This window comes from Hyla sarda, chromosome 4, assembly GCF_029499605.1.
Source record: "Hyla sarda isolate aHylSar1 chromosome 4, aHylSar1.hap1, whole genome shotgun sequence".
Taxonomy (NCBI): Eukaryota; Metazoa; Chordata; class Amphibia; order Anura; family Hylidae; genus Hyla; species Hyla sarda.
Genome location: NC_079192.1, coordinates 45,758,401 through 45,773,499, shown reverse-complemented (window position 1 = coordinate 45,773,499; position 15,099 = coordinate 45,758,401). Strand labels below are relative to the sequence as shown.

General features: G+C 41.4%; 1 protein-coding gene across 5 annotated transcripts in view; it reads left to right on the top strand.

Moving 5' to 3' along the window:
- LOC130367848 (serine/threonine-protein kinase N1-like) overlaps window positions 1–15,099 on the top strand; it is a 119,965-nt gene that overhangs the window by 86,733 nt on the left and 18,133 nt on the right. For all 5 annotated transcript variants that reach the window (XM_056570731.1, XM_056570732.1, XM_056570734.1 and 2 more), the window contains 4 exons: window positions 1,901–1,976; window positions 3,839–3,953; window positions 4,363–4,417; window positions 14,107–14,159. In XM_056570731.1, the coding sequence (XP_056426706.1) occupies window positions 1,901–1,976; window positions 3,839–3,953; window positions 4,363–4,417; window positions 14,107–14,159 (299 nt within the window). The remainder of the gene's footprint in view (window positions 1–1,900; window positions 1,977–3,838; window positions 3,954–4,362; window positions 4,418–14,106; window positions 14,160–15,099) is intronic.

The following is a 15,099-nucleotide window of genomic DNA, read 5'->3' as shown; positions in this document are numbered from 1 at the left end:
GGGTACTCCGGTGGAAAACATTTTTTTTTTTAAATCAACTGGTGCCAGAAAGTTAAACAGATTTGTAATTGACTTCTATTAAAAAATCTTTACCCTTCCAGTACTTTTTAGCAGCTGTATGCTAAAGAGGAAATTCTGTTCTTTTTGAATTTCTTTTTTGTCTTGTCCACAGTGCTCTCTGCTGACACCTGATGCCTGTACCAGGAACTGTCCAGAGCAGGAGAAAATCCTCACAGCAAACCTATGCATCTTTGGACAGTTCCTGACACGGACAGAGGTGTCAGCAGAGAGCACTGTGGACAACACAAAAAAGAAATTTAAAAAGAAAAGAATTTCCTCTGTGGCACACAGCTGCTAAAAAGTACTGGAAGGGTAAAGATTTTTTAATAGAAGTCATTTACAAATCTGTTTAACTTTCTGGCATCAGTGCATTAAAAAAAAAAAGTTTTCCACCGGAGTACCCCTTTAAGTGCATGAAAATGGACTTTAGTCATGGTTTCTTATGGCTACTGCTACGGCTACTGCAGTGTTTCCCAACCAGGGTGCCTCCAGCTGTTGCAAAAATACAACTCCCAGCATGCCCGGACAGCCAATGGCTGGTTGGGAAACACTAGGCTACTGTGTCATTGTGCCATACTAACTGTGTCACTGTCACATACAAACTGGTATAAAGCCATATATGCATGTTATGAAAGATGGTATAAATTATATTAAGTTAATTCAGACTACTGGTCCCTCTCCCAGGATCACAGTACATCCTTTCTCATGAGCTCTTTGTAGTATGAAAATGCTATTGTTTTCCTGTTATATTAGTTAAAGGGAAACTGATATATGGATCAACCCCACTAACCTGAATATACAGGTGGTTAGTGTGGGTGATCCAGAGTAAAACAACCCATTCAGCCATTCCTGAGGTATAGCAAAATCTTATATAAACACAATGTGGAAAATTGCCAGCTCACCACCTCGTGATAGTGCACGGATCCGTGCCCGGCAGGGCACTTCCAACGTAGAACAAAGAAGCGATGATCCAGCACTTGAAATGACAAAAAGTTTTATTGAAGATCACTGGACACAGGTAAAACCGACCATACCACAGACACGTTTCGAGTGCATGCACTCTTCTTCGGTAGAAGAGCGCATGCGCTCAAAACGCGTCTGTTGGTATGGTCGGTTTTACCTGTGTCCAGTGATATTCAATAAAGCTTTTTGTAATTTCAAGTGCTGGATCATCGCTTCTTTGTTCTACATAGCAAAATCTTGCGATATGCACATGAACTCTTAACTGCACTGGAGGCGGGCTTGAGGACTATCTGCACTCTAACGCTATCCACTGGGTCCCGATAGCTCCGCCATGCTTATCAAAGTGAAGCAGATGAATATTGATGAGTGAGGCAGTGCCAACAGGACCGAGGGGATGGCGTCAGAAGTGCACATAGTCTTCAAACCCGCCTTCAGTGCACTTAGGAGTTAATTTGCATATTGCAAGATTGTGCTATATCTTTGGAACGGCTGCACAGACTCGGGTAAGTCATGCATACTGTAGTTTTACTCGTGATCACCCACAATAAATAATTGTTTATTCAGGTTAGTGGGGTTGATCCATCTGTCAGTTTCCCTTTAAACCTATTAGGATGCACGGAAAGGGGTTGTATAAAGACAGACAGTCCCCTTTAAGATAGGAAGGCTAAGGTAAAGTATGATCACATGTATAAAAAGCAGAAAATAGGCGTGAGATTGAAGCAGGGGACTCAAAACTGTTAGCCTGAAAGTATAGAATCCTTATTTGTAAGATTTGAAGGCTGAATGACAATATCTCCATATGTGCATGACAAATATATATATATATATATATATATATATATATATGTAAACCTACAGTATATGTGCTGTATTTCAGGTAACATTTTATAATCCAGTGATTGAAAGGTTCTCCAAACTACGCCGACAGAAGAAGATTTTCTCCAAAGAACAAGGTCTTAGTAAATTCAGTATATAAACAATAATGGTATACAGTGTTTTCGCCATAAAAATTGCAAAAATAATATACTGTGCATTGTCTAAGTAGCACTGCCACACAATTTCTTACCAAAAACCTTTTCACATTGCTCAAATATGTATGCCATCCCAAACCTTGAATGACAAGACACTAGTGGTTTTCCCTTCATCCGTGTTGGCTAATACTCCCTGGGAAGCCATTCAGGTTGCACATGCCTATATCTCATTGAATGTGAGCATGTAACATCCTCCTCCGCAAATACTTCTTAACTAACATTTCTAGTTGTTCTCCTCTCACCTAACATTTGGATCTTTCCTTTTACCCTCCACTCAACTTATGTTGTTCTTCTGTCTAGAGTCTATTCACAAGGCAGAATTTCTACTTGCGGAATTCCGTCTCAAATTAAAGCCCATAGACTTCTATGGGATTCCGCGCTCCCATTCACACTCCTGAATTTCCGCTTGCGGAATTCCGCTAGCGGAATTCCGCAAGCAGAAATTCAGAAGTGTGAATGGGAGTGCGAAATCCCATAGAAGTCTATGGGCTAGGTTCACACTACGGAATCTCTGGGCAGAATTTCTGTCGGAGATTTTGCCGGCGGCACTAAGAACGCAAGGACTGCATTGCCGTCCCCATAGATGGCAATACATTTCTGGGTGGCTCTTTTGGGAGATCTGCTCAGAAATGCATTGACCTTTATGGGGACTGCAATGAAGTCCGCGTGGTCCTAGTGCCGCCGGCTTGATCTCCGACAGAAATTCTGCCCAGAAATTCCAGTGTGAACCCAGCCTATGTTTTTTTTTTTTTTTTTTGAGGCGGAATTCCGCAAGTGGACATTCTACCGTCTGAATAGACCCTACTTATTCACATAAATAGCTACAAAACATCTCTCATGTTGCTCCTATCACATAGAACTCTCTTTCTTTACCCTTATCTCATCTTCAGTTGTTCTCCTCTCTTTTATGTCCTATTCACATCCACAAATACAGGACTTCTCTTATGCTGCACCTACAACCTAAAATTATTTTCCTTTTCCTTTACCCTCTTCTGCCCTTCTGTGGTTCTTCTCTTACAGGACTTCTCTGATGCTATCCCTGTTGTATAATTCTCTTTTCCTTTTCCTTTACCCTCTTCTGCCCTTCTGTGGTTCTTCTCTTACAGGACTTCTCTGATGCTATCCCTGTTGTATAATTCTCTTTTCCTTTCCCTTTACCCTCTTCTGCCCTTCTGTGGTTCTTCTCTTACATGACTTCTCTGATGCTATCCCTGTTGTATAAATCTCTTGTTCTTTCCCTTTACCCTCTTCTGCCCTTCTGTGGTTCTTCTCTTACAGGACTTCTCTGATGCTATCCCTGTTGTATAATTCTCTTTTCCTTTCCCTTTACCCTCTTCTGCCCTTCTGTGGTTCTTCTCTTACAGGACTTCTCTGATGCTATCCCTGTTGTATAATTCTCTTTTCCTTTCCCTTTACCCTCTTCTGCCCTTCTGTGGTTCTTCTCTTACATGACTTCTCTGATGCTATCCCTGTTGTATAAATCCCTTGTTCTTTCCCTGTACCCTCCCTCACTAATTTAGTTTATTGACTCCATCAATACTCAGTTCTTCACAGCTGCCAGGACACTTTCACCTCCATATAATGGACTTTTTTACATGGGACTATTATCGGCCAAATGAACGTTCTTGGGAACATTTGTTCCCGATAAATGACCCCTGTAAAAGGACCAGCATTGAGCCAACAAAGAAGAAAATGCTGAGTGCTATTGTTCGGCAATTATTCATAGAATTATATTTTATTTAATTACTAAATCCTGTCCTCTATGGTGTGAATGTTGTACACAGGAAAGGTCTTTCTTCGTGCTAGACAGATGAACATTGATCCTTCTACCTGGCTCCGTCTCCTGCGAAGAGCAATCCCGGCCAGTACTGGGGGGTACAGTCCTGCGGAGCGCATAGAGTGAGTCATATAAATGGTAGCATCCGTGACAACTGTTCCCTTAATCCATATAAAATCCTCATTGTTCTGCTACTTGTCTTGATAGCACTGTCATCACATATAAGGTCATTTATATACCATTCAGGCAGTCCATGCGGCTGCTATGGGGCTCCTAGGGAGAGGGAGCCCAGCTCTTCTTTATCCCATTCCCTTGCTTGTTCCCCTTATGGACTAACTGCATTGTTAGCAAGCAGCAAGGTATCACTTTGGTTAATGGGTAATAGAAATATGGTAGGGAAGGTTGTGGGGACCAGGCCCCTCAGTCCTAGTTGACAGAACTTATCTCCATCATCAAGGTCCCTCTTTGATTTCTGATATTGAGTCCTCTGTTTTCTTTGCCACCAATCTTGTATTCTGTTTTTATTGATAGAGGGTTAAACCTGGACTCTCTGACACTGGGACCAAGTCAGGAAACACATGACGAGGTGAGAGATTTCACACTTATTCACAGGGTCACCTGGTTCACCACAGTCTAAAGACTTGAAATGGAAAAGATCATTTATCTGTTGTGGTCTTAATTGTTCGATAACAAGGACAACACAAGGAGTTTCCTCTTTTATCTATTTTCTGACAAGTCCATGTGATATGTCTCAAAAAGGTAAGAAACATGAACCGGGGTCTTCACCAATTACTAGACTTATAAAAAAGATATGCGGCGAAAAAAACGTATCCCATATCCGTAGTACAGGGGATTAGTCTCTGATCTCCCATACGGGGCCCTGGCTCGGCCCTGGCTCTTCTCATCTAATGATGTGTCGCACCCAGCTGGTCGAAACACGCCCCCTCAATGCATCTTTATGGGATGAACGCTCCTATAGGGATGAATGGAGGGGGCATGTTTTGACCAGCTTCTATGCTAGGTACGACACACAGATTAGAGGAGCAGAACCGCTGGGGCTCTGTACGGGAGATCGAGGGGGGCCCAGCGTTCAAACCCCCACAATCGGACACTTATCCCCTATCCGCTTTTCTCCTCTAAGGGTCCTATAGTACTTGAGTGTTGTGCTACATATCCATTTTCTTCTGTAGGACTTTAAATGGTAACTCTATCAACATTGCTTTAAGCTGAGCACTGCTGTGGGCCCTTTGTTCTACTAATCAGGGGGTCCCACTCCATTAAAAAGGGTACTCCACTGGCCAGCATTCGGAACATTTAGTGTTCCGCCACGCCCCCTCCCATAGACTTGCATTGAGGGGGTGTGGCGTGACATCTTGAGGGGGCGTGGTCGACCCCCGCAGCATGCACACAGCGTTCGGAACTAAATGTTCCGAATGCTGGCCAGTGGAGTGCCTTTAACTTCTCTGTATACTTTCCTCTGATTTGTCTTACTGACATGGAGATCAAACGGATATTTAGATTTCCATTAATGGCCACAATGCTGCCATGGTTCAGTCAATTTCCTAATATATCCCAGTATAACATATTGATATATTATTTCAGGAACTACCTATGCTAAGTTAGTCCAAAAAACAAAGAAGTGTCAGAACAGCATTCTACAACAGATTTCACTAATTTATGGCTCTTAATCTATTGAGAAACTACAGCTCCCATCATACCTGTCGCCATATGCTGGGATTTGTATTTTTACAACTGCACATTACCCTGTGTTTGGCAGCCCCCATTTTAGAGGTTACATGATTTTCTTAGTTAAAACAGCAATACAATCATTTACCTCAAGGTGGAGCTGTGCATATAGGAAAGTGGAATAATTGTGGCTTTACATAATATGACCCATATAAACTATATTTGTGTTATATATTTATGGAAAATTTGACTACGGTAATTGTAGCTTTATGTAATACAACCTATATATTCTATATTTGTGTTAAATGTTTTTAGAAAATTTACGAATTGTAGCTTTACGTAATACTACCCATATATTTAACATTTGTGTTATGTGTTTATAGAAAATTTTACAAATTGTAGCTTTATGTAATACAACCTATATATTCTATATTTTTATAAAAATATAGGGGAGGCTCTTACCAACTAGTGACCTAGGACCCGAGCAACTCAAATGACACCTATACCCATGGTGTCAAAAAATGCATTAGACTATAAATGGAAATTGAGGCTCAGGGTCAATAAATATATGATAAAAATAGATTTATTTGAATATCATATATGTTTAAATTAAAATATATGATTAAAGTGTGGGCCGGACCTCACAGGGCCCTTGTGGGTCAGCAAATACACAATATATAATCACAATCAATATATAAATATAATACGGCAATTACAACTAATAAAAACAAATAGGTAATATATATAAAAATAATTAAATAAATACATAAAAGTGACCACAGCGTCCAGAAACCAGCCAATAATTAGGGATTGATAAAGGGTTAATATAGGATAGTCAGACAGATTTTGTAATCCAAGTAGTGAAAATAGATGGAATAGAGTACGTGGTAATCACTAATAGGGATACACAATGAATAGTTTTGATTGTAGTCAATCACATTCTCTGGGAATATTTGTAATCCAATTTATAGTTTTGGCTCTTTATGCAGGGAGCCCGCTGCTAGAGATTATGCTGTCTCAATAGTATGCAGGGATGTTAAGAATGGACTTGTAACAATGAAACAATGTTAATGCGCAGGTGTTACAATGTATGCATATGATTGTAAGAAGGGCTTTAGTTTTCCTGAAAGGAGACCCGCTGCTAGAGATGTAGCGATCTCAAATAATGCAGTGGGGTTTAGTGGGCAAGCAAAATGGGGGACTGCAGCGCTTCAGAAATACAGCATAGCTATATACATAGTACCTGATGCGGTGCTGGTGGTCCCGACTTCGTATGGATGGTAGTTGGCTGTTAGAGACACGGCAGTCTCAGAAGATACAGCAAATGGTGGTAGGTCCGGTCTGTAGCAGCACTGATGATTCGCCCGATGTAGCGTATGCTCGTGGCTGGAGCGTTGCGCATGTTTTAGATGCGCCGCAAATGTAGATATTCAATCTCTGGAGTGAAGGCTGGATGGTGTGGCACTTATAGTATAAGCTGGATGTGTTTCAAGTCCTCCATAGGACGTTTCCTTAGCAGCCACATTAGCCACAGCGAAAATTCCTATGGAAAATTCCGCTGCATGAAGGTAACATGCAGGGGAACAGGTTTTTCGTTAACCCATTCACACTGCAGAATTTCCATCAGAAAATTCCAATCGAATAATTCTGCCAGAAAATTCAACCTGCTCAATGTTCTGGTGGAATCTTCGCTGCAGACATTACCTTCTATCGGGGCGGCAATGTCCGTGCGGTCCTAGCGCCGCACTTCTGTAGTGTGAACCTGGGCTAAGTCTTCTCAGTAAAATTTTTTAGGTGTACTCATAGATTTGGGCAGAAATTTCTGTGACCGAAAATCAGTCCTATTCATCTGAGGTTGTTTTGGCGGCAAACGTGTGGATTTCTGCAAGGGCAGGTTCAGGTGAATGAGACAGTCATAGTCTTTCGACTAAATAGAGCTGATGTCTAACATACTAATTTCCATTGGATTTATTCTTCCAATTTTAGTTGTTCATACCTTGTGTGGTTTATCAAGAAAGAAAGGATGATCCAGCACTTGAACAAAAACTTGGTTCTGTATCAAATAGACTTCACACAGTAAAAACGATCACTCCACTGTCATACGTGTTTCAAGTGCATGCGCGCTCTTCATCTGTGACATCATGGAGCTCTCAGGTAGAAGTTTATATCCGAATAATTGGATTGGGATAATTTGGTTAATTTTCATATACCCTCCCTGTGAGCTATCTTTCCTTGAGAGACAGCCATGATTACATGGGTAGTGGTGTTCATTTAAAAAGACGTATAAGATTAAATAATTACATTGTATAAGATCAAATAATCTCGAAAATATAGCAACAAATGAAAAATAGAAAGGGTGCTCAATAATGAAAAATCAGTTCTCTCCTGATATTCATGCCAAAAGACGCACGAGTACCCAGGGTGAACTGCCAATAGGCTTCTCTATCAGCCAATTTTCTTCTTATACAGCCTTTTCCGACACTGACTTTAAGATGTTCAATTGCATATATCACATTATTATGAAGGAAGTAACTCCCGAGGGGAGGGAACCAGCACTTCAGATTCCAGTCAGGATATAGTAAAAAATGCAAGCTTTATTTTCATCTTCTTAAAATCATTACAAAAAGGGGTAGAAAAAAGAATAAAATAGCATGGAAACACTGACGCGTTTCGGGAGGACCCTTTATCAAGGCATACAAAACAGTAATGAAAACCTTCATAAATAGACATACAATGTAAAGAGAACTCCCCCTTTCCATTAAGGAAGTTAAACAGCAGCTGGTCCAAAACTCTGAGCAGAGGGAAATTAACCCTTTGTAATATGTGGTGTCACAAACCAGGTATATATGCAAATATACAAAGATACAAAAATACACCAATACATAATGAAAATGTTAATGTGCATAATAAGTATACGATGTAAACTGCAGTATAAATCTCACAGTAATGTAATGGCAAGATAAAGATATACACATGCATACACTCCATATATATGTAAAATATAATGTTGATGTGTACCAATGAATATATATTTAAACCTACAGTATATGTCATGACAATTCTATGAGATAATGAGTATGTGATCAGAAATATAGAAGATATCAACTAATAGTGTAGCATAATATCTCATCTATTGTTTAGGCCTGCAGGAAATCACATACCCAGTTTAATAATCCAGTAGGCTTCACGCGCTAGGTGTTTCTTCCTCCACTCTCCACCCCGTAGGGGGCACATTGCTATTTCTATGGGATCTACGCAGAGTGAAATAGTGCTGCCCTGCAGTTCGGAGCTCCGCTCACAGCGTCCGGAAGTTCATTACTCCGAACGCTGTGTGCGGGCTTCCGTGTTCGCAGCCGCCGGGCGTGACGTCACGCCCGGCCCCTCGTGATGTCACGCCCGCCCCCTCAACGAAAGTCTATGGGAAGGGGGCGCGACCACTGTCACGCCCCCTTCCCATAGACTTTGGTAGAGGGGGGCAAGCGTGACATCACGAGGGGGCGGGCGAGACGTCACGAGGGTGCGGGCGAGGGGCCGGGCGTGACGTCCCGCCCGGCGGCCACGAACACGGAAGCCCGCACACAGCGTTCGGAGTAATGAACTTCCGGACGCTTTGACCGGAGCTCCGAACTACAGGGCAGCGCACAACCCCTTTAAACTTATAGTATATGTCATGACAATTCTGTGAGACATTGGGCCTCATTTACTAAGCTGAAATCAACCAGTTTTTGTCTGGTTATTTTGGCACAGAGTGTCTGAGACATGTCTGCGCCAGTCTGCACCTGGAAAATCCGACAAATCCGACATTGCACTGTGAAAAGCCGAAATTGGGGCGTGGTCTGTTGCAGGGGGAGTGGTCAGCCCGGAAAGGGGCGTGGTTTCGCAACCCGACCGATTTACTATTGAATTCACAGAAAATCCTGTGGATAAATGGCTGGAAATATCGACCTAGAAAAAGCTGGTCAGAAAATGTTCCCGACTTTTCCCAATAGTAAATAGAGAGGAATCCTACAAGTCTGAAAAAACTTTTCACACTAGTAAAAACCCCAAACTCTTAGTAAATGAGGCCCAATGAGTATGTGATCAGAAATATGCAGGATATCAACTAATAGTGTAGCATAATATCGCAAATTAAATTCTGTTCCCACCATAGATATACAAAATAGATTGAAACATATTTTGAAGGTCAGGTTTTGGGTATTTTTCACGCAAAAAGGAAGAGTCACTTTTTGTAACTTTTTGTTTCAGAACCCGTTTGCCCCATTTTTCATTATTTCCCTAAAACACATAAGAACATTCCCCCCCCCCCCCCCCCCCCCCCCCTCTGCCCTATAGGTTCGGGCATTGGCTCAGTGAAAGGAATACTATGGTGCTTTTTTTTATTAACCCTCCGTGCCCGGGCTGCAAAATGAAACAAAACGAACTTTAACTCACCTGCCCACGTTCCCCGTTGCTCAGATGTTTGGTGTCCCGTTCTCCGGTCCCTGTCTTCTTCCGCTTCCTGCGGGTCGATGAGTCATTCTGCTCTCAGCGTATCACCGGCCGCAGCAATGTCCCGCTGCGGCTGGTGATATGCTGAGAGCAGCGTGACTCACCGACCCGCAGGAAGTGGAAGAGGACAGGGACCGGGGAATGGGACACCGACATCTGAGCAACGGGGAACGTGGGCAGGTGAGTTAAAGTTTGTTTTGTTTAATTTTGCAGCCTGGGCACGGAGGGTTAATTAAAAAAAAAAAGCGCCATAGTATTCCTTTAATGAGAAGTTTTCTATGTGGTTGGATAGTCTCCTATAACCTTTAGTCATCAGAGTCCCTGGGTACATGCAAGACACCAAAGATCTTGTGGTGTCCTTTCAGGATTTCAAGTGGCAGTCTGACATAATGTGGATTTCCAGTGACGTTACGTGTCTATACACACTACAGCTAATCCCTTTCTCCGCCACATCGCGTGGTACGGACACTATATTGATGATGTCCTTGCGGTGTGACGGGGACCATGTGATCATCTCTTCTTTTGTATAGTACCTCAATAACATTGTGGATAATTTAATTTTTATGTGTAATTTCCATCCCAATGAAATTATTTTTTTGGATGTTTTTTCTTTCTTTCTGACTCAGGCACAGTTCACATGAAATATATAGGAAACCTTGCTCTGGCAATTCCCTATTGTATGCAAAGAGCAGACACGAGAAGCATACAATACACAATTTACCAATAAGCAAATTTGTCAGAGCAAGGAGATCATGCTCTAAGGAGTCCTTTTACAAACAGGAATGGGAGGTGATTATTAGTATTAGAATTAATATTCCCCAGGCCTCATTGACCATGCCGAGAAGATAGCAATAAAAATAGAGCTGATTTTTTGTACAGTGGGACAAAAAAAATCCACGGTAGTTTTTTCCACAGTTTTTTCACAACAATATAAACAAGTAAAAAATATTGTAAAAAAGAATCTTCCAATTGTACAGCAAGACCATACTTTAAACACTATTTTGTCTGAAGGGTGCAGATACGTAGCACGTAAAAATGCTGCAATAGGAAATTATGTATCTCCCAGCTATTTCATCCGTAATCCCTCCCCGAACAAAACAACATGGTTACCTTATAGAGGAAGTATATTTTGTGGCAGAAGCAGATGTCCTTCCTGCAAGTTCATAAAAAAAAAACATGAAGTAGAATTGTTCACTAACAAATGTAAATTTCCCATTTCTACCTATTTGTCCTGCAAATCAGATCATGTAGTCTATTCCATGCATTGCAGTGAGTGTAGGGTCCAGTATGTTGGATCGACTACACGCAAGCTCAAGACCCCATCTCTGAACATGTGGCAGGTCCCCGAGTCTTAAACAGCGTTCAGACTGGTGCGTCTAGACATTTTAGAGACGCGCATGAGGGCAGCACTATTTCACTCTGCATAGTTCCCATAGAAAGAGTAACGCACCCCCCACGGGGTGGAGAGTGGAGGAAGAGACACCTAGCGCGTGAAGCCTACTGGATTATTAAACTGGGTATGCGATTTCCTGCAGGCCTAAACAATAGATGAGATATTATGCTACACTATTAGTTGATATCTTCTATATTTCTGATCACATACTCATTATCTCATAGAATTGTCATGACATATACTGTAGGTTTAAATATATATTCATTGGTACACATCAACATTATATTTTACATATATATGGAGTGTATGTATGTGTATATCTTTATCTTGCCATTACATTACTGTGAGATTTATACTGCAGTTTACATCTTATACTTATTATGCACATTAACATTTTCATTATGCATTGGTGTATTTTTGTATCTTTGTATATTTGCATATATACCTGGTTTGTGACACCCCATATTACAAAGGGTTAATTTCCCTCCGCTCAGAGTTTTGGACCAGCTGCTGTTTAACTTCCTTAATGGAAAGGGGGAGTTCTCTTTACATTGTATGTCTGTTTATTAAGGGTTTCATTACTGTTTTGTATGCCTTGATAAAAGGTCCTCCCGAAACGCGTCGGTGTTTCCATGCTATTTTATTATTATTTTTTTCTACCCCTTTTTGTAATGATTTTAAGAAGATGAAAATAAAGCTTGCATTTTTTACTATGTCCTGACTGGAATCTGAAGTGCTGGTTCTCTCCCCTCGGGAGTTACTTCCTTCATAATAATGTGATATACATTATTGCGTGCACCCACTGTAAATTAATATTCGTGGGTACACTACGCAGAAATTGAAAGTACGTGCTTTAGAGCACATCAATGACACAGGAACAATGAGTTCTCTAAAGAAATCTGCTGCATCTCAGCATTTCCAAATGGTTCACAATGGCAATGTGTCAGGCTTTAGGATATATGCAATTGAACATCTTAAAGTCAGTGTCAGAAAAGGCTGTATAAGAAGAAAATTGGCTGATATCAGGAGAGAACCACCTTTTTCATTATTGAGCACCCTTTCTATTTTTCATTTGTTGCTATATTTTCGAGATTGTGCATAATCCAGTAATTATTTTTACACCCAATAAATGCTTAAAGTGAACGTTGAGTGTTTTTAAGATTTTTTTGATCTTATACAATGTCTTTTTAAATGAACACCACTACCCTTGTAATCATGGCTGTCTCTCAAGGTAAGATAGCTCACAGGGAGGGTATTTGCAAATTAACCAAATTCTCCCTCACCTGTGAAAATGCGGATATAAGCTTCTACTTGAGAGATCCATGACGTCACCGATGAAGAGCGCGCATGCGCTTGAAACGCGTATGACAGTGGAGTGTTTGTTTTTACTGTGTAAAGTCTATTTGATATGGAACCAAGTAAAGCTGCAAGTTTTTGTTCAAGTGCTGGATCATCCTTTCTTTCTTGTGCTTATTAGCACCTTGCTTGGTGCAGGTCCGCACACTACCATATGGGAGGTGAGTTGAACATTACTATTTCATATATACCTCTTGTGTGGTTTATCCCCTGAGGACGTTGCCATATGCAATAGAAATGCGTTGGGTTAGAGCTCTTTGTGAATGTGCATAAGTACATGTGGTGAGCCTCAGGGTGCGATGTGAGGTGTAGGGGCAGATGGTGTTGCCCAGGGGTAGATGGTGTTAACCTCTTAGTGTTCGTGACGCCAGGGGATGGTTTGCCTATGTCACCACCCAAAGGTAATCCCATTACTCCTAGATTAGGCAGGGGTAAATAATAGTCCAAGGCCAGGTTAAGGTTAACGGTAATTCACTGAAGCTGAACAGGTATATCAGTCTTTACAGGATAGTAAGGTTCCCAGAGAGGTGACCAGTAACACGAGGGAGCTCGCAGCTTGCTGGGAATTGCAGTGACTTGACAGACTTTAGCACAGCCACACTGACTATAACTGACTTGAGTTGACTGAACATAGTGACAGCAGACAAAGATGACTTGACTTACTGATCTGTGGATTCAATTTAGGCTTGAGGCCTCCAGATGTACTGGACACTTGACCTCAGCAGAAAGTGAAACACAAGAGAAAGATTGTAGTACCTCCCCCTCTTATAAAGGGGGGGCTGAGCAAGGAGCCCATAGGCCAACTGTGGGTCACCTGGTGCTCTCTGGGTAACAAAACATATGACTTGAACTTGTGAGAACCCTTATCATGTGACCAACAATCATGTGACCATATCAAAGGTCCTTTGCACTTAATATATAATTTATACACATTATGGTGGAACACTGCAGCCCTGAGGACGTACAGGGACTCAACCAGACAGGACTGTAGGAGCATATCCCGTACTGGGACATCACATACATACTAATAATATACTATAAAAGACCATGAATTGAACCACATTGTATTGTTTATTGCTGGCTTCACTTTGCAGTGTTATTTTAGTGCAATATAATAAAAGTTAAGTATTAAGTGCACTCCCCTTTTACCCTTATACCCTTTTTTTTTTGTTCTTTCAATTCACAACAGCAAGCAGAACTCTTTAAATGAGAGTATTCGAAACACAACATTTTTATTTTTAAGGTGCAAATTTTTATATTTTTTTAATTACATAATGAGAGGGGAGAACCCTTCATCCCCATAGGTATAACACTATGAGAGGTGCCATGTATTCACAATGTCTTCTTCACAGGTGGATGCTCCAGTACTCAAGAGTCCACCAACAAGGCGGGAGAGCCAGAGGCGGTCAGTACACACAGTCTTGATATATACATAAAATCTTACCCTGAAGTTACCCTTTTCCCCCAAGGCACTCCCGTTGTCTAGAGCAATATTTCCCAACCAGAGTGCCTCCAATTGTTGCAAAACTATAACTCCTAGCATGCCCGGACAGCCAAAGGTTGTCCGGGCATGCTACGAGTTGTAGTTTTGCCTGGGCTGCTTTTTACTATATTAATAATATGCTTTACCGCAGCCTCATGGAGATAGGAAGCAATAGACTAGATGGGACCATTTGAGTACTATGGGAGAGTTTTCTAGAAAAGTTCTGTGACCTGTGCAGCAGCCATTGTGCAGAAAGCTCTGACCATGGCCTATTGATGAGTGACCTGATCCCATTTTATCTGGTGTTAGTTTTTCCTGCATCAGATTATAGTACAGCGACTGGTATAAAAGGTGGCACTTTTCAGAATGCTAATAATCTGGGCAAGCTCTTTGCAGACACTGAACAAGCAAGGAATGCTGGGAGGGTTTAGCTCTTAAAGTTCTTCTGTCACATAGCACTAACATTGCAGTAGGGCTTCACATAATGGTATAATCCAGTCATACCTTTAGCGGGACTTTGGGATGATTTATATCCATAAAAAAAAAAAAGTCTTGTAACTAGTCCAGGACAGCCGGAGAGGAGGTGCCCAATGTACGGCCACTACTGTCTTCACATCACCGCCGCTCGTCCTGTAATAAGCACAGCAATGTAATGCATTTTTGAAAGCACATACAGTTCTACCATGCATGCACCGTCAAAGTACATTACAGCGCCGTGCTTATTATAGAACGCACAGCCATGACATAAGTGGAAAGAGGTAGGGAGGTGCACAGACATTTTGTGGGGCAGGTCCTGACGTGAAAAAAAAAAAAGAGGCACTCTGTAATGTCCGTTTATTTGTTTTTGTATTTTTCTGTTTTG